Source organism: Lemur catta, chromosome 2, assembly GCF_020740605.2.
Source record: "Lemur catta isolate mLemCat1 chromosome 2, mLemCat1.pri, whole genome shotgun sequence".
In the NCBI taxonomy this organism is placed as follows: Eukaryota; Metazoa; Chordata; class Mammalia; order Primates; family Lemuridae; genus Lemur; species Lemur catta.
The window spans coordinates 140,815,633-140,835,170 of NC_059129.1; the positions used below are offsets into that span (position 1 = coordinate 140,815,633).

The following is a 19,538-nucleotide window of genomic DNA, read 5'->3' on the forward strand; positions in this document are numbered from 1 at the left end:
ACAAGTGGCACCATCTGGTATTTGTAGGACCATTTTTGGCCCTTGGTGTGTTGTACTTCATTTCCCGCTGCCACTTCCAAGTCTATGTTTAAGAGAATAAGAATGAAGTGAGATCTTTAGGAACTAATGGAGTAGTGATTCTTTTCCCCCACGGACAGGTGATCTAGAAAGCGCTCCAGTGTTCAGAACTTCAGGGGACAGTGGCTGCTTCTATGAGTTCGAGTGGCACACGGCTGCTGCCTGCGTGCTGTCTAAGACGGAAGGAGAAAACTGCACGGTCTTCGACTCCCAGGCAGGTGCGTGTCTGGGCAGCACCTCCGTGGTTTAGTGTGGCTTGCAACCACTTGGTGTTTTTCTAAACATTATCCGTGAATGTCTTTCGAGATAACCTGCATTAGAATTTTATTAATGCTGTTTGACCAAAATTCTGAAAGTCTGATGCTTGGGGCTTATTTGAGATATTGAAAATGCTATCTTGATCATTGTTGAAGTAGGTTTGCTCCGAGATCACAGCCGAGATCATGCAAAACCTTAAGAACACAAGGGAATAACTCATTTTTGAAAAGGCTTGTTGCGTGAATTCTAGCCAAGAAACCTACCTTAGGGAGACTTTACAAGAAGGCCATTATATTGTGGTCATCCTACGTGCAACGTGCAGGTTGCTTATTAGACTAGCAGTTACAGGTTTTGCATAGGGTTTTAGGCTAATGCAGTAACAGGGACTGACAGTGTTGGATCCGCCTCCAAGGGAAACAGTGGCGATTGTGGCTCTGGTGGCCCAGAAGGGGAAAGTGTCTTCCTGCTTGCTATGCGCTTTCCTGCCAGCAGGAAGCCTTGGGAAGAACTGCTCTTTGAGACTGTGGGGCGAGGTTGCCCTTTTGACCGTGTTCTGACTGACCTTACCTACTTTTATTGTTTTTATTCTCACTTAGGGTTTTCTTTTGATTTGTCACCCCTCACAAAGAAAAGCGGTGCCTATAAAGTTGAGACACGGAAGTATGACTTTTACATAAACGTCTGTGGTGCAGTGTCGGCGGGCTCCTGTCAGCCCGGCTCGGGGGCCTGTCAGGTGGCCAGAAGGCAAGTAGCTTTTCAGTTACGGGTTTAGCGTTAGAGATTTGTGTGAACGGGTATTTTATTCAGGAATAGACGTGTTCTCTTCTAATGCCATTGCTTTATGATAAGCATTTAAATGCTGATAAAGCCTGGCCTAAAAGCTGCTAGGACATTAATTTCCCAGCAAAGGAGCAAGCCGCATGCTTGGGAAAGAAGCGTGGATTTACTAAACCCTTCCTTCTGTGCGTCTTGTGATTTTCAGCTGCTAGGTGCACAGACTTCTCTGAGAGCAGATTTGGGTCCTGGTGGGGTGGGCGGCGCTCCCCCCCTGCACTTAGAGAGCAGGGCTCCTGTGGTCTGCACCCCTGCCTGGCCCTGGCAGCCCCGCACGCTGCCCACCAGCCTCGGGATGCCCCTGCTCACTGGGGCTTTGTGAGAGAAATTCGTGTTTGTTTTAGTGATAAGAAGACTTGGAACTTGGGACTGAGTAATACTAAGCTCTCATATTACGATGGGATGATCCAGCTGAACTACAAGGATGGCACGCCCTACAATAATGAAAGGCACACACCACGATCCACCCTGATCACTTTTCTCTGCGATCGAGATGCTGGAGTAGGCTTCCCTGAGTATCAGGTAGGAATCGTTCCCTGTAGCAGTCCCTGGGGATAGGCAAGCCTCTTGTGGACCCTTTATTTAGACGCAGAGCTGTACTACTCTGGGTTCCTGGCCAAATCATCACCATAATTAGTCCTTTTAGATTCGCCAGGGCACAGAGGCGGTGTTTGCTTTTTAAGCTGTTTATTTAGTGGACTGGACACCTCAGTGATAGCCCACAAGACTGTCAGTTTTGGGTACAAAACATGCAAAAGCATCAGAAATCATCCTTTATCCCCACTTAACAGGGGCTAAATTTCCGTCTTAATTTATTACTAGGCAATCTTCTTTTCAGTAAAATGAAAAGAGATGGGCAAAGTAAGCTTTCTTTCCTATGGTTTTTGTTTAAAACAATGCCCTTGTCACGTTTTGAATGCTGGCTTTGTGTAGCGTGTCTGTTTCTAGTTGTGTGCCCTCAAATCTCTCCTGTCACACACTTAGGAAGAGGACAACTCTACCTACAACTTCCGGTGGTACACCAGTTACGCCTGCCCGGAGGAGCCCCTGGAGTGTGTGGTGACCGACCCCTCCACACTGGAGCAGTACGATCTTTCCAGGTGAGGCAGGGGCAGCTGCTCTAGTCCCTGGTCCAGTGCAGATGCTGGGGGGTAGGTGGAACTGGGGAGCGTGTGGCTAAACTGGTGATAGGGGTGCAGGGCCAAGATGGGGTGCTTTAAGCAGAATGAATTCTAATAGTGGTCTGGTTGCATCAGCTGGTTTTCGCCACAGCAAAGCCTTAGTCTTCAGCTTTGTCATTTAAACCAGTGACTGTCAGTACAGAAGCATGGGGAACGGGTTTAGGGCCGCTGCATGCTGAGTATAGTGAAGGTGAAGTGTGATCATGGTGTCTTGAGTCAGGTGAGCCAGACTCTTGTAGTTTGATGGGTAGAGCATGTTTCTTCTGATATCTTCATTTCTCTAACTACTTCGAAATACATTTTCAGACTGAAATGTATAAGCTCTTAAAAGTATACATTTTCCTTTGAAATTTTAGGCTAGCAAAATCTGAAGGCGGTCGTGGAGGAAACTGGTACGCCATGGACACCTCGGGGGAACACGTCACCTGGAGGAAGTACTACATCAACGTGTGTCGGCCTCTGAATCCGGTGCCGGGCTGTGACCGGTACGCGTCGGCATGCCAGATGAAATATGAAAAGGATCAAGTGAGTCTGTCTGCCCTGCTGGTCTCGTTTTCCCTCCTAAGTGCACGGCTTGGCGGGTGGAGGTGGGTATTCTGGGACGCCAGACCAATGCAGGCCTGGCTGGTCCGGCAAAGCCGGACTCTCTGTGAACTAGTCTGCCTCCCGAGCAGATGTGTGTCATGTTCAAATCATGGTTCAGATTTAAAATTTAAGAAACAGAAAATGCTGTGGTTTTGGGGACCTTTGATCATTTAAAGGGTGAAGAAGTGCTTAATGGCTGTCTCTAGCTTGAATCCAAAAGTGTCTTTGAGGGCTTCAGCAGACATCTGTAAAAAAGAGATTTTGCTTCCAAAAAGCTCTTGCTTCTGGATTAATTAGGGGGAAAAAAACTGGTTTGGGTGAATTGCCCTGGATGGACTAGATGCCCATGTGAGTTCCCACTCCAGCTGCTGAGCTGTGCATCCTCACTGGGTCGATGCAGTCACTTCAGGGACCTTGCACGTTGCCTCGTGGTCGTTGTACACGGTAAATCTTAAAATAAGGATGTCTGTGTGCTCTGGAAGTTGGCTTCTGTAAAAATAGCATGTCAGGAATGTACTTTTCCTGGCATATATTAATGGCAGCTTGGAGGTTTTTTAAAGGAAGGTGGTGAGATGACTCTGGTGGTTAAGAATTGAGCTTCCGGTTGTGTGTACCTGTGCGCAAGTGTGTGTTCTTAATTGGAGCAATGACCTCAAAGTACAGCCAGTCCTCGTCACTTGCAGAATCCATATCTGTGAATGTGCCTACTTGCTAACATTTATAACCCCAAAATCAGTACACAGAGCACTTTCTTAGTCATTCCTGGGTGTGCGTAGCAGCCTGACATACACCTCCCTAGTTGAGGTTGAACAAGGCCACGCTCTGCCCTCTTGTTTCGGCCTCACACCGAGGTGGCCAGAGGAAGGAGAGGGCGAGGCAGTGCAGGGCGGGTGGAGCTCTGCCTCTGGGGCCAGTGGGACAGGGTCTGAATCTCTGCACTGGCACTGGTTGGTGGGGCAGCCTCAGGTGAGTCATTTAACACTTCTGAACCTTTTTTCCTATTTTGTAGAATAAAGGAACTAGAATCTGTCAGCATGAGTTGTTTTTAGGATTCAGGATGATAACCTACATGAGCTGTGTGTGTATATATATATTACCTAATTCCCTTAGGAGCAATTGTTTAGTATTTGATAATTTATTGTTTGCTGCAACTTTATAGAATGAAACTACCATGAATGATGAATCAACTGTTAGTAATGAAAAAGTCAGTTGTTTTCTCTTCAGAGGGAAGAGACTAACAAGACAGTTTTGTTGCAGGATTCCTTTGCTGAAGCAGTCTCCATCAGTAACCTGGGAATGGCAAGGACAGGCCCTGTGATCGAGGACAGTGGCAGCCTTCTCCTGGAGTACGTGAATGGCTCCGCCTGCACCACCAGCGATGGCAGACTGACCACCTACACCACGAGGATCCACCTCGTCTGTTCCCGCGGCAGCCTGGTAGGGCGCTGCTCCTGGCCCACCGCTTTGGGTTCTTTTCTGATTGGGCACCACCTGATGTGTCTCTTAACAGCAGTGAATGCACCTGGGGTGGGTAGAGGAGCTGTGCTGGTCTTAGTTCTGCTTACTGTCAGCGTGTGGTCTAAATGTGAGCAGGCAGGGAGCGCATTCATGGTACTTCTGTGGCTGTGACTTCTGAAGTGCAAGCCTCATCTTCCACTGTGGAGTTAGAGCCTCCAGCGTGCTGTACACTGTTTGGTGCTCCGTAGATGTGGATTTTTTCTTTGCATTGTGTAGACGCTGTCTTTTCTTAGTTCTCTGAGTTGATGATCTGAGGATCACGGCAGTGGAGCAGGGTCTTAGAGACGGTTTGGTCCTGCAGGGGCCAAGGGAGAACTTCCCCTCTGCCCTCTGAAGGTTTGTTGAAAACCAACTGACAAAAGGCAGATTAATAGGCAAACAGGAGACATTACAACTGATACCACTGAAATACAAAGTATAATCTGCGAAAACTATAAAAACCTCTACACATGCAACTAGAAAATGTAGAGGAAATGGATAAATTCCTGGAAACACACAACCTCCCAAGCCTGAGTCAGGAAGAGAGAGAAATCCTAAACAGACCGATAACAAGCAGTGAGATTGAAGCAGTAATAAAAAATCTCTCAATGAAATGAGGTTTCAGGAAGGGGATGGAAGGTAATTGTGTTTTTTTCTCAAAGAAGCTTTCTTGGTTGGATGAGGAAATTCCAGAGGGAGCCCCTCCCTGTGGTTGGGGTCTGGGGAAGGAGCAAGGCAGGGTCAAAAGGACCTCAAGGCAGCGTCTAAGGTCTCTCAGCCTGGCAGAGCGCCAGTCTTTGGGGGTATCACTTTCTGAGCCCCAACAGTTCAAACCCCAGAGTCCATAGATGAGGAAGCTGAGGCTTTGTGTAGCTGTGGCCATGGGTGGACAAGGAAGGATGTGTGTGAAATATGGAATAAAACAGGAATAAGAAACAGGCTGAGAAGTCGAGGCAGTGATTGGGATCGCAGTTGGCTCTGAGTTCCTTAGCCAGGGCTGAACAGTGGAGAAAACGACATACAAATACTTTGGGCTCATTCTGTACAGTCTCAGTTGCTTCTCATTTTAAATTGTGGTAAAATATGTATCACATAAAGTTCATCATTTTGACCATATTTGGCTTAAATACATTAAGCATGTTTATGGTGTTGTGCATCCATCACCTGTATCCCTTTCCAGAACTTTTTTTATTGTCTCGAAACCAATTGCTTTATCACCTGGAGTTTTGGTTTATACCAGGGTCCTATGGTTTTGGGAAATTGCCAGATGGTCAGGTGAATCCAGAGTGGAGATACCGGAAGTCATACTCCTTAGCAGCTGAGTCCTTCACAGGGCACTGGCTAAGGGCTGGTGGCAGCCTCCTCCGGGGTGGCTCAAGTGAGCGACTGAGTCACTCCCATGACAGCAGCCTGCAGCCCCCCGGGTTCTCTTCGTCATTGCTCACATACTATTTTCTCTAGGAGATGCTTTCTTCAGAGTTCAAAAAGAGCTCTCTTGTGCACTGGAGAGTCACGAGGTTCATGCATTTGGAAAGGGGAGCTTCATTTTTCACAGGGGCTGTAGTCTTGGGCAGAAGCCGAGAGCAAGCCCTTCGAGGGAGGGGTAAAGGGACAGGAATTTATGGTGAGTGGGGTGGCCGAAGGTAGTATTTAACAAGCTGCAGGAGGAGTCATGAATATTTATGAAAAGAGAAGCAGGCACATGTGCAGCTGAGCTTTATGCCACTTCATAGTCGTTTGTTCAAAAAATGGTGGCATTGGCACGATCCACAGGCAGAGTTTTCAGCCCTCTGACATGAAAGGTGATGCAGAGGACATGATGGCCCTCTGTGCAGCCTCGGTGGGCTGGCCAGAGCCCCTCCATGCTGGCGGTCTCTTACTGGCCTAGTGGCCAGTGTGGATCCAGGAAATAGACTCACTGAGTGAGTAAAGAGGCACATGCTCAGAGTTTCTAAGTCTCAGAACTTTCCTCACAAGCACGCTGTCAGGTGGAAGGAGCTGGTGCGTTTTTGTTTTACTGGAAAGCATTTGCTGAAGCTGGGAGGTGGTGGGGCCTTCAGGTTAGAGAGCCTTGGTGGGAAGGGTGTGGGCTCAGGTCAGAGGAGCATCGTTCCTTAGCCTGTGGCCCTGGCAGGGGTCTAAGCTTCTCTGTGCCTGCTTCCTCATCTGCAGTTGTGGGTGCCTGTGGGACCTGGTTGGGGGGTCACGGTGACGTCAGCTGAGAAACGCTAGCAGAACTAGTGCAGCGCCTGGTGCACGGTGCACACTCCACTGTGTGAGCTGCCGTCACCATCGTGGGCATGGTGCTCGCACAGAAAGGGGATGTGGCACGTTTGGGGCAAACTTGTGATTGAAGCACATACACGGAAGGGTGTACAAATTGCAACCTAATAACAGCCAGGTGAGTTTTCACAAATTGAACACAGCTGTACAGCCAGAACATCCATCAAGGAAGAGAACGTGAGCACCACCCAGATGTCCTCCTGTTCTCTCCTGTCACTTCTCAGCACCTGTCCTGACCTCTGACGTCACAGTCAGATTTGCCTAATTCTTAGCCAACGTCAGTGAAATCAAACGTGCTGTCGCCTTTTGCCTCTGGCTTCCTGCATCCAACTTTTGGTGTAGAGTGTTTCTCAACAGCATGGACTTGGCCTCAGACCTGGGTTTGGGTCCCAATGCTACCATTCACTGCCAGCATGATCTCTGCATTCTTAGCATCCAAGCATGAGGTATATATCTCCTCTGCAGGATGATGGGAACAGTAGGTGATAGTGCACATTAAATGCCCAGCTTATTGATGGACCCATAGTAAACATGCAGTAGATTTGAGCTGTTTTTATCTACCAGACCAGCATTCTTCTGGTTAGATCAAGTTCCGTGTTACTATATTGACTCTTCCCTGGATTTGACCTTTCAGAACAGCCATCCCATCTTTTCTCTCAACTGGGAGTGTGTGGTCAGTTTCCTGTGGAATACGGAGGCTGCCTGTCCTGTTCAGACGACGACAGATACTGAGCAGGTTCGTGTGTTCTCACCTGGCCTCTCCACCCAGGTGTCCCAGCCCTGAGCTGAGCCCTGCCCCTGCTTTCTGACTCAGTTACTGCATCACTGTCCCCTCTGTGTTGAGAGCAGGTGGCTGGGGGTCATCCTGCATTCCTGCCCCCGCCCCCACTCCCAGGTAGATCCTGGGATAAGAACTGGGTCCCTCAGTTTTACACCCCCCATCCGCCTCCTCACTGTGGATTCCTTTCTTTTCCGTACCATGTCCCTTCCTTGTGGCAGTGGCATCTGGTGGACTCAGGAGGGGGGGGTTCTGTAGCACCACAGTGTCTGAGTAGTTGATGGGGTACTCCACAGCTAAACCACTTCAGTGCCCGTCACCAAGAGGTAAGGCCCGGGGGTTTAACTGTGATCCTGTCTATAGGGTAAGGCCTGTGTTTTTTCATATGATCCTGCCTAGAGCATAGAGCCCGTAGGTGTTAATGTGCCAGCTGAGGCTCGCGGTGCTATGATTCGGGCATGTTGCCCAGTGTCTCCTCTACCTCAGCCGGGTGCCTGCTGCAGCTCCAGTTCCTCCTGCTCTCGGCCTGGGTCCACTCCCTCCCCCACGGGATGCCCCCGCAGAGCGTGGCCCTACACTGCTCTGTGATGCTCTCTCTGACCTCCCCGGGGTGGCGAGTTGCTTTCACAGTACCGGGTATTTCCCCGTGGTGGAATGTGTTTCCCTGCCCGTCTCCCTCCCGCTAGGCTGCAAGCTCTTTGGCAGCAAAGCGTGGGTTATGCACAGGAGTGACCCAGCACGGGGTCCTGGCCTCGTAAGTGCCCGGGGAGGGCAGGATGGCAGGATGCCCGGCACCCTGCTGTGGACAGTGCTGGTGGGCTGTGGCCACTGCCCCCTCCCTGCATTCAGTGGACACGGGAGGCCCAGGGCAGAATTAAGTACACCGAGAAGAGGAGAAGGAATCGTTTGAGAGTTACCTGATCATATTTTGTTACCCATCATTACCCTTAAGTGAATAACTGAGACAGAAAATGAGATTTCTAAAGATGTTTGTCTTCTTAGGGGCCTCACTTTCCCACCCACTTTCTCACCACGTTCCCCTTAGATCTGAAGCCTTATGAGGTGAGAAAAATTCAGGTAAATTTAATATCTGAGTCAGGTATTACACTTGGTTTTCTTGAGGTGCTGTGTTTGAAGAGGCTATTCAGTACGTGGAGGGCTACGTTTCTGACGGGTTTTTAAAATAAATGGGGAAACACTGTTTTGTGAAGTACATACGTGTGGGCTCTGGCGGTGCTTTGTGTTTGTCGTGCTCCTGTGGAATTGCTTTGAATGTGTCTCTTTTTCCCCTTTTTGTTTCCTGTAGGCTTGCTCTATAAGGGACCCCAACACTGGATTTGTGTTTAATCTGAGCCCACTAAACAGTTCCCAAGGATACGTGCTCTTAGCCATTGGGAAGACTTTTGTGGTAAGAGTGATACAATGAATTTCCATTTTGCTTTGAGACTGGGAGAGAGAGCATTAAAGTCACCTGCAGCTGGTGACTGGGGACGCAGGTGTCCTCAGGAATTGCCCAGAGCACTGTGACAGCATCTCTCACTTTAGGAGGAGAGAAGCCCAGATTAAGGGGGAAATGATGTAAAACTGTCACCACCGTCCTGGTACAGTTTCATTTGATATGAAGACTGTTATTCGTTGAATAATAAGTTATTCCTGATCTGTTGCTGTGTGTAGAGCAGCTGTCCCCAGAGCCAGGAGCATCAGTGTCACCTGGGAACTTGTTAGAAATACAGGTTCTTGGGCCCCACCCTGGACCTCACGTGTCAGAAACTCTTGTTCAGCCAGCATTCTAGGTGGTTCTGATGCTCACTGAGGCTTGAGAACCTCTAGTCAAGAGGAATTGGTAATTATATTACCCTGTAAAAGGGAAATGACCTGGATGGCTGTGTTCTAGAATCTTCTGACAGCACTTCTTTCCTAAACAGCTCTGGTGGCATGTCTGGAGCTGTTGAGATAGAAAACCTCCAAATTAATGCCATTCTGTTACAAACGAAGCACCGCTAGAAAGAGAAAGCTTTTTAAAAATCTTGATTTTGATTTGTTTAAATGCTTGTAACAAAATCCACATTGGAATAAAAGCTTTGAAAACAGGAAGCTGGGATGAGAAAGTCTTGTAAAGATTTAAATGCAGAAGAGAACTTTGTAGGTAAAATACCTCTTGCAAAGGAACATACAGCTTGTCCCACAGCCAAGAGAACCCCGGAGCAGGACCTGTGCCTTCGCAGGACTTGGGCTCTGTCCCCTTCCCCACAGCCCTCTAGCGTCTTCTTACAGGGATCTTTCCATTTCATAATGTGTTCGAAAACGGCCTCTGTGTTAAAGTTAATACTAGTACGGTTTGATTTACCAAGTAGTGACTACAGAGCTTGGTTTACAGTAGGTTGCTGTATAACAAGTGTATATGACAGGTGCATAACAGGTCGTGAGAGGCGGGCAGAAACCTCCCTGAACCCTGTAGAGAACATGCTAGGAGAGATGACCATGAACCCCACAGAACATGCCAGAAACAGGTCAGGGAGGCTCTGCTTTGTCCACTAGCAGGACAGTTAGGAGGTAGTATATTGTAGACAATAGAGACTGACTCAGGATAACAAAAGTAGAAACAGAGTTGATGGGAAGGGGTCTCGGGTCCCAGGTGTGGGGGCCCGGCCATCGTGTTGCTTGGCATTTCAGGCAGAGCCCCCACATTCCCCCTGCTCCATCCTGTTGGGCTCAGCCTCCCCATGCTGCTGGAACTGCCAGGTGGGACGTGTCTAAGCATGCCTGAACACCCCGATTGCAGTGGGGTGCAGATCCGTGCAGGGCACAGCCCAGGCGCCCCTCAGCGCTGTTTTTAATGTGCAAGAAAGATCTTGAAGGAAGGAAAGGGAATCTGCCTTTCTGTGATCGGGACCCCTGGACGAAGCCTGTGCAGCAGCAAGAGCACTTGGTGGGCTCTAGTCCTCATTGGCCATTTCTTAGGTGGGAAACTTTGGTCTTTAAGAAAAACACTTTCTGTAGGTAGCCTGTGTATTCAGTGTCCATCAACACTGAACAGAAGTCTGTCCTTTTGTATCTTCATTCCAAAGAGTATACTCTACTTCATACCAAGGAGCGTGTTCTACTTCATTTTCACAACTACAGCAAATGTAACTGCTTTTTAATAGAATGGTATCAACATGTTCAAGAAATATAAGAGCATCATTTTATATTTACTTGTGATTAACATGACTTCAATTATATGTACTTTTTGTAATTAAAAATATCACAAAATTATGGCTTTTGTATATTCCCTGTATTATATATGGTACCTTATTTTATGCATTTGTAGATACAGGGCTATATAAATAAAATGATGTACACTGCACCTTAGGGCCAATTTATGGGTGTTGCTATTTGGACTTTGATTTTTACTATATGTACTAACTTTGGGACTCAGCTGTCCACATGTGGGAAGGTTGGTAAGTGACTAATAAATGGTAACCCAGTGGGAATTTGAGTCACTAGGGGTTTTGTCTATGGCAAGTCACACAGCCTAAGTTCGTTTGCTTCTCGCTGTCTGGCCTGCAGTTCAATGTCTGCGGCACGATGCCAGTGTGTGGGACCGTCGATGGGAAACCTGCTTCTGGCTGTGAGGGGGACACCGAGACGGAAGACCTAAAGGACCTGAGGCCGGAAAGGCCAGTGGGATTCGAGAAAAGCCTCCAGTTGTCCACGGAGGGCTTCATAACTCTCACCTACAAAGGGCCTCTTTCTGCCACCAAAGGTGAGTTCACAGCCACGTTGTTTTTGCAGCTAACAGGGGCCCTGCTGGTTCTGTGCCTGACAGACTGTCCCCCTTCTTGAGGATGCAGTGTCAGTTCTCCCCCGCTGTGGCCTGTGCCGCCCACCCTGCTCAGGAGCCTCCTCGTCGGTCTTCCTGCTTTTGTCCTCACAGAACATAGGAGTCCCCTGTTATCTGTGGTTTTGCTTTCCGAGGTCAAACGTGTCTGAAAATACTAAGATATTTTGAGAGACAGTGAGAGAGACCACGTTCACGTTGTATTACAATATATTGTTAAAATCTTTCTATTTTATTATTATTGTTAATTTCTTGCTATGCTTAATTTATAAATTAAACTTAATCACAGATATGTATGTGTACAAAGAAACATAGTGTATATAGGGGTTACGATTTTAGGCACCCACTGAGGGTCTTGAACTGTGTCTCCCACAGATAAAGAGGGGCTGCTGTAGTCTATACTCAACGCAGCAGTCAGTGATATTTTTAAAACATTAGGTCATGTCACTTCTCAGCTCGGAGCCTTCTGGTGGCTCCATGTCTCACCTAGAGGACAAGCCAGTGCTCTCATGGTGGCTGTGGGACGCCCATGACAGCTCTCTGACGTGGCCGCCCCTGCTCTTCCTGCTCGGTCCTGCTGGCCTCCCTGTTTCTGGAATGACCGAAGCCTGCCCTCCCCTCCTGAGCCTTCATGCTTGTACCCCTGTAACCAGCACATCCCAGGGCAGGGGTTTTCTTCCCTTTCTTTCACTGCTGTAGGGAGTAGAGACTTAGTAATTGTTGAATTAACCAGTAAATGAGAGTTAGATTGTTTTCTGATGTTTGTATTGATAAACTGATGTAGAATTTGAATATTTTCTACAAGAGTGAGAACGACTAGACATTAGGCTCATGGTATAAACCCATCCTGACATAGGTCACTGTCGCAACGACTGTGGCCACTTTGTGTTCAATCCAGGTCCCTTGACACAGACCCGCCACCGTGATGCCATTGAGTCAGTGAATGGCTGTGAAGCTTGTGCCTGCCGTGGTGTCATCCTGGTGCCACGCTGTGTTGATGGGCTGCGTCGAGAACACTGTTCTGCTTCTTAAAATCAGGCCTTCTTGCTCCACAGGTACCTCGGATGCTTTTATCATCCGCTTTATTTGCAATGATGACGTTTACCCAGGGACCGCTAAATTCCTGCATCAAGACATCGACTCTGGACGAGGGATCCGGGACACTTTCTTTGAAATTGAAACTGCATTGGCCTGTGTTCCTTCCCCAGTGGATTGCCAAGTCACCGGTAGGCAGTGAGGTCTAAGAACTAATGGGCTTATCAAAAGCGAGTGTGTGTGTGAATGTCCATGAAGGCGTGTCTATATGTATGTGTGCACGTGTGTATGTGTGTGTGTATGTTTTATTTTAGAGGCAGCATGATGTTGGTGTTACATATTTTCTTTGGATGATGCCTAGAGTTGTAATGTTTTTCTGGAAGAGAATCTGGACATACAGTCAATAGTTATAAGCTATGATTTGGGATCAGTTGCTGCTTAAGAACAGAGAAGAAAACTCAGAGGAAAAAAAAATATTTCTTTTTTTTTTTAATTTTTAATTTTTTAAATTTTTTTTTATTATTTCAGCGTATTGTGGGGGTACAAAAGTTTAGGTTACATATATTGCCCTTGCCCCCCCATCCCCCCAAGTCAGAGCTTCAAACGTGTCCATCCCCTAGACAGTGCGCATCGCACTCATTTTGTATGTATACACCCATCCCCTCCCCCCCACATCTGCCCGACACCCGATCAGGGTTATTCCTAAATGTGCTCTTAGGTGATGATCAGTGAAACCAATCTGATGGTGAGTACATGTGGTGCTTATTTTTCCATTCTTGGGATACTTCACTCAGTAGAATGGGTTCCAACTCTTTCCAGGAAAACACAAGAGGTGCTATATCACCATTGTTTCTTATAGCTGAGTAGTACTCCATGGTCTACATATACCACAGGAAAAAAAAATTAAATGCACATGGCAGAGCTGCTTATTTGAGCAAGAAAGAAAGAAATGGGCATTAGAACACCATAAGCCATGCCTTGGAAGCTGAGCGGTGTCCCCAGGGTGCCTGACCTCTGTGGGTTGGCCCTGCCACCTCCATGGCAGGGGGGCTTCCTTGCAAAGGGCAGGATTTTGTTTGTATTTTAAGAGATAGGGTCTTGCCGTATTGCCCAGGCTGGCCTCAAACTCCTGGGCTTCAAGCAATCCTGCTGCCTCAGCCTCTCAAGTAGCTGGGACTACGGGTGCGCGCCACCACCTGGCCGTGAATGGCAGTTGTGAGGGCCGAGGGTGTGTGTGTTCTGTAGGCAAAGCCTTGCTGCCTCCTGCACAGTCCTTCTCTCTCAGTGAGGAATGTCAGGCTCACGCCCCGGCAGTCCTTACTCAGGGTGAGAGGTGGTCCCGCAGACTAACGAGAAGGCAGAGTTTTCCAGCAGGTTTCTCTTGTGTTCCAGACTCGGCTGGAAACGAGTATGACCTGAGTGGCCTGAGCTCAGTCCGGAAGCCGTGGACTGCCGTCGACACCTCAGCTGATGGGAAAAAGAGGACTTTCTACTTGAGCGTTTGCAGTCCCCTGCCTTACATCCCCGACTGCCACGGTGAGTTCTGTGCGGTCTCTTGATTTACATCTGTTCATACTGTTTTTGACTTAAGGCCATCCTCCCTTCCCTTATGTTCCTCACCCTAAAACCATGTCTCCTGTTCTTGCAGGCAGTGCGGTGGGCTCTTGCCTAGTATCAGAAGCCAACAGCTGGAACTTGGGTGTGGTACAGATCAGTCCTCAGGTTGCGGCGAATGGATCCCTGACCATCGTGTATGTCAACGGCGACAAGTGTGGGACCCAGCGCTTCTCCACCAGGATCACGTTTGAGTGTGCTCAGATATCAGTGCGTGTTCACATCAACAATGTGTATTTTGTCTATGGGCTGTCCCATTTCCCATGTTCCGTCCCATTTCCCATGTTCCTTTAATCTCTGAATCTCCTGTCCTACTGAAAACTTGCCTGTGTTTTTTGTGGATTTCTGGCCATCCCTAGGATTTGACTAGAAGGTATTAGTCCCCAGGTCCTAGGTGTTTAAGAAATGCTATATGTTTTGCTCATGGAAGTTAAAGATTAGATATTAATTGTGTCTATCATTTGATTAATTTTTTAAAAAAATGAAGGGGAAAGGAAGCAAGCTGTCGGTTCATGTTACAGGGCTCCCCGACGTTCCAGCTCCTGGATGACTGCGAGTACGTGTTTGTCTGGAGAACGGTGGAAGCCTGTCCCGTTGTCAGAGTGGAAGGTGAGACCTGGGGTGCCCTGTACTGAGTCTTTGCAAATGTTGAAGGCTGTAGACGTTCTGAGCAACGTCCTAGGTATGAAACCCTGTGATAATGGCCACGGGTGGGATTATGAAATGCCTTTTAGAGGGTGGGTAGGTTCTTATCCTTGAGTTTTTTATACTCTAGCACATTGCTAATTTTACCAGTAACATTTTCCTCGTGTACCGGATTAATGTGTTTTTGACTTCTCCCACTTGAAAACACTAATGTGGGGTTTGGTTTTGTTTTGTTTGAGGAAGTGGGACTTTATCCTGGAACCGGGGCTTTTCTAGAACGCTATTTGCCTGATAAGTTGCAATATATATAAACAAAATAAAATCATGTGGAAATGGTTTTTAACACCCACTGGAAGACAGTCCTTACCTGATTAAAAACCGTAGATCTTTTTGCCTGGAAGCGTGAGTGTGTGTGTGGTTGCCAGCGCCTCCCTGCTGTGTTCTTGAAGGAGACAACTGCGAGGTGAAGGACCCAAGGCACGGCAGCCTGTATGACCTGAAGCCCCTGGCCCTCAATGACACCATCGTGCGCGCCGGCGAGTACAACTATTACTTCCGGGTCTGCGGGAAGCTCTCCTCGGGGGTCTGCCTCACTGGCGACAGGTCTAAGGTGGTCTCCTCGTGTCAGGAGAAGCCAGGACTGCAAGGCTTTCAGAGAGTGGCAGGTACCATTGTTTTTCCTTCAACTTTTGTTGCAAAAGAATGGAATTAAAATGTTAAAATGCTGTGCTGAAGATTGCATTTCTCTTGAGTAGGAAGAATGAGTATCCTGGTAAAACAACATCAACGATATTTCTGATTTCACTTGTTTTTCTTACGCAGAATACATACTGGAGAATTTTGTTGAGAATATGTTCATTTTATTTTTACTTAGCCATACGAGTTACTGACTCTAAGATCCCATTTCTTTTCTTTATTACAACATTAGGACACACGAAACTAGTGAGTAATGGGTGTTCTAAGATGGTACTTTCTAGAATTGAGTCAGAGGGGATACATTTCCTATGGGGTTTGGCTGTAGAAGTTCCAGGGCAGACTGCTGGTCATTCATGCTATTTCGGCAGCTGGGCAAGATTTTAATACATTTAAGAACTTGTTAAAATGGAGTTGAAGTTGCTGATGAGGACATGGGCAGCCTCGGGTGTCGCAGAGGAGGTGATGTTCTCTTAGCTGCCCAGGCTGAGGAGCGTTGGCACGTCATTGTGTCCCTGGTTAGCTGTCACTTTGCAACCTTGGTCAGGGAGGCCTGGTTTTATTCTTCCTGCAGTGTAATAATGTGACAAAGAACAGGTAGTGCAGTGTCAGGAGGCCAGGGGTACTTTGTCCCCTGCTCTTCAGGGTGTGTGACGTGACACATCTTAATGATAAGCTCAGCAACCTGGGGACCCCCTGAACCAAACCTTGTTTCATGTGCTTCCTCTTGAATAGGTCTCCTCACTCAGAAGGTGACTTATGAAAACGGGTTGTTGAAAATAAACTACACTGGAGGGGACACGTGCCATAAGGTGTACCAGCGCTCCACGACCATCTTCTTCTACTGCGACCGCAGCACCCAGAAGGTGGGCGTGTGCAACCGTCCTGAGTGGGGTCTCTGCCTCCCTCAGGCCGCTGCCGTCTGTGTACAGTGAATCTGCCGTCAGATCATGGCATCTCCTGGTTAATTTAGTTTAAAATACATTACTTATGGAAAATGTGTTGGAACTTTCATCAGTTTGTGTAGATTTTAATGAACATAATTATTCCTTACTGTTTTCATCCTTAAAACTCAAAAGTATAAACTAACTGGTTTCACATTCCCGGTTTTATGCATATGCTCCATCTTAATGTTTTTAGCCAGTATTTCTAAAGGAGACTTCAGATTGTTCCTACCTGTTCGAGTGGCGGACGCAGTATGCCTGCCCACCTTTTGACCTGACAGAGTGTTCGTTCAAGTAAGTTGATGTATATGCATGTTGATGTATATGCTGATGTTTCTGGACACACTGCCTTGATATGATTTTGCTTTAATAATTAGTGGTCAGGGGATTAGATTAGTCAGTTTCCCTGCACCTCAGTTCCCTAATGTTAAAGTGAGGAGTTGGGTTAGGTTAACTCCCAGATCCCTCACGGCTTTGAGATTCCGCGGTTATTTTGCATTAAGATGTAAAGTGGGTGGGGAAGTGCCTGGGGCTGGAGCATAACACTGGAGGCTGCGTGCACGCGTGGGTCTCACATGTGAGTGGGGGACCTGGGTCGGGCGCCACGTGTGGCTCCCGAGATGGGGTGGAAGCTTCTTCCATAGAGTCTTTCTTGGAACTTTACCAGGTAGGCACCTCGGGGCCTGTCCCTGGAGATTTTGGTTTTGTAGCTCTGCAGTTCTGCATTTTGCAGGAATGCACTGACAGTTGTGATGTGTGATAAGCCGTCCTGTGTGTGACCACTCAGCCACCACGTACTTTCCTGGGGAGAAGAGCAGTCCTTTCTGTGTTTCCTTCTAGCCTTTGTCCTGTTGTGTCATCTGGTGTTAGGTGAAATCATAATTTAAGTTTTAGTAATGTATGTAAGTGCATACATTTAATAATTTATGTTTAGGTAAAGTCATACTTTTAGTAATAATACTGTTTCCAGTGGGCGTGAACTATTCTGAGCAGGTGCCCTGGTTCACTTAGCTGTTGTCTTGCTACCTTTGGAGGCTGCCTTCAGTTTTCTGACGTTTATGTACAAGGAGTAAAATTTTGATTTTCTTTATACACAAAACTTTTTTTCTAAAAATATTTTTATACCAAATTTTTAAAGTAGAATTAAGTGAAAGGAGACTTTTGTAATCGGTTACATTAAAAGTTAATACATATTTATTATAATGAATTGAGAGTACAAAAATGTGTGAGGGGAGATTTCCCCCACCCTGACCCCTGACCTCGGCCGCCCCCCACCTTTGACCCTATCTTCTTGCGGTTCTTTGTGGAACGTCTGCAACTGTGAGTGGCGCCGACACCCCATCGTCAGCCTCTGGCATCGCCGAGTCTGTTGTAGGAGGCGGAGGCTGTGACCCGCAGGCGCCGGCTGCCTCTCCTGCCTGCCCTGCCTGCGTGCCTCGGTTCCACCGTCGTCTCTGCTGCTGGGCCCCGTGAGGGCATCAGCGCGTGTGCTCTGAGCTGGTCCTTGTTCCGTTGCCTCTGGGCGTCCCTTCCCGTCCTCCTGCCTGCTGGCCTTCCTCCTGCCCCTGCTGTCCCACAGCCACCCCAGGGCTTGCGCCCCTGCCCTCGCCCACCTTTGACTGGTCACTCACAGTAATTGCACAGTCCTGTTCAGATACGAGCCCAGCTGTGCCACTCTTTTGCTGAAACTTCAGTGCATCGATCGTCCATCTCAACAGAGGCCCTGCCTGTATCACCCCTGCGCGTCTCTAACCTCGCCCCTGCGGTCTCGCTCCCTCACACTGAGCGTGCTCCAGCCACACGGGCTCCTTGCTTTTCTTTGAACGCACCAGGCTTGCTGTGCCGCAAGGCCCTTTGCTTGTGCTGTTCTGCCAGGGTGCTCGGTGCTGGGTGCCAGGAGGGTTAGCTCTTCGTTTCTTTCAGAGTTTGTTCAGGGTCACCTTCTCAGAGTGTGTGTCTTGCTCCCCGTTAATGTTGTGCCTGGCACCTGGTTGGTTCTCAGTCACCTTTGGGATTTGTGTAGTTAGTGAACCTTCAGCCTGAGCAGAAAGGTCACCACAGCCCATTTTTATTTCAGTGACCGTGGGTGGCCTCAGGGCTGGACAGCAGGTGGCCTGTGGGGGCTGTGCTGGGGTGGCCCGCACTGTATGTGCTGAGCGTCTTCGCTGCTCCTGGCTGTCACTGGCGGGCTCTGCCTCTCACTGGCCGGGGCGTGGACAGCACACACCTTCAGATTTGGTTTCTTGTTAAGGCTTAATTTTGTTAAACTGAGTCTTAAAGTTTCCTGAACTTGAAGTTGTGTCATTGCTGACTGGATGTGAGAGAGAGAGAGGAGTCTAGTCCAGAGTTCTGTCCCTGGGTGGGACGTGATTCACGATGCCAAGGACACACCTGCCTGAAGGACTTGGGTCTTCCCGGAGGAGTGCCTGGTTTACCTGGCACACAGCCAGCCTGACCGCAGTGTCCTCTTCCCTCCAGAGACGCGGCTGGCAACTCCTTTGACCTGTCATCCCTGTCGAGATACAGTGACAACTGGGAAGCTGTCACTAGTACGGGGGCCACGGAGCACTACCTCATCAACGTGTGCAAGTCTCTGTCCCCACAGGCTGGCACCGGTGAGAGAGGGACCCTGGGGGGAAGGCTGGTCCAGGACTTATGGGGAAGGGCGAGTAGGAAGGGTGTTGTTTGGAGGTGTTTTAGCTCTGCACCATGTCAGTGGTTTGCCCAAGGAGCAGCAGGAGGAGCAGTGATTTGAGAGTCCTAACTATTGGTCCCTGGTGTGGTGCAGGATAGATCGTCACTGAGGACTCTGCTGGGAACAGCGTAGCTATTTCGGAACAGGGAAGGTAGATATTGATGGAAATGGAGGCAGTGGCGAGTAATCCTCTGCAGAAGGGCAGGAGATCCAGTGCATGCCCGGCAACTGACGGCAATGTGGGCAGCCCTTGGTGGCACAGGACCAGCATGCCCAAATCCTTAGTGCCAGGACTGAGACCAGAAGCCAGTTGTGCATCTGGGACCCAGGGCAGTTCCCAGGGATCTTGGTGCCACCCGTGGCCTCTTGGAGTCCTGAAGATGAAACGTCCCATTTTTGTGGCGTTTAATACAACCCACCCACATCTCATGTCATTTTCGTCCTCTGTGTGGGTTGAGACCGTGGGCCCACTTCCCCTTGCCGAGTCTCGCTGGGCAGGCTGTGACACTGTGGTTCACACCGTGGTGTGGGACTACGTCTTTACCCGGGGCAGATGGCGCAGATGGTTCAGGGACTGGGAAGTGGGCAAAGTTCCTGG

General features: G+C 48.5%; 1 protein-coding gene across 1 annotated transcript in view; it reads left to right on the forward strand.

Moving 5' to 3' along the window:
- The window catches only part of IGF2R (insulin like growth factor 2 receptor), a 101,158-nt gene that overhangs the window by 54,066 nt on the left and 27,554 nt on the right, over nt 1-19,538 (forward strand). The window contains exons 14-30 of the mRNA XM_045544685.1: nt 159-296; nt 933-1,080; nt 1,515-1,692; nt 2,155-2,270; nt 2,708-2,876; nt 4,194-4,373; nt 7,351-7,452; nt 8,801-8,902; nt 11,044-11,239; nt 12,370-12,540; nt 13,742-13,885; nt 13,998-14,173; nt 14,485-14,572; nt 15,058-15,273; nt 16,037-16,167; nt 16,442-16,539; nt 18,724-18,860. Of these exons, the coding sequence (XP_045400641.1) occupies nt 159-296; nt 933-1,080; nt 1,515-1,692; nt 2,155-2,270; nt 2,708-2,876; nt 4,194-4,373; nt 7,351-7,452; nt 8,801-8,902; nt 11,044-11,239; nt 12,370-12,540; nt 13,742-13,885; nt 13,998-14,173; nt 14,485-14,572; nt 15,058-15,273; nt 16,037-16,167; nt 16,442-16,539; nt 18,724-18,860 (2,490 nt within the window). The remainder of the gene's footprint in view (nt 1-158; nt 297-932; nt 1,081-1,514; nt 1,693-2,154; nt 2,271-2,707; nt 2,877-4,193; nt 4,374-7,350; nt 7,453-8,800; nt 8,903-11,043; nt 11,240-12,369; nt 12,541-13,741; nt 13,886-13,997; nt 14,174-14,484; nt 14,573-15,057; nt 15,274-16,036; nt 16,168-16,441; nt 16,540-18,723; nt 18,861-19,538) is intronic.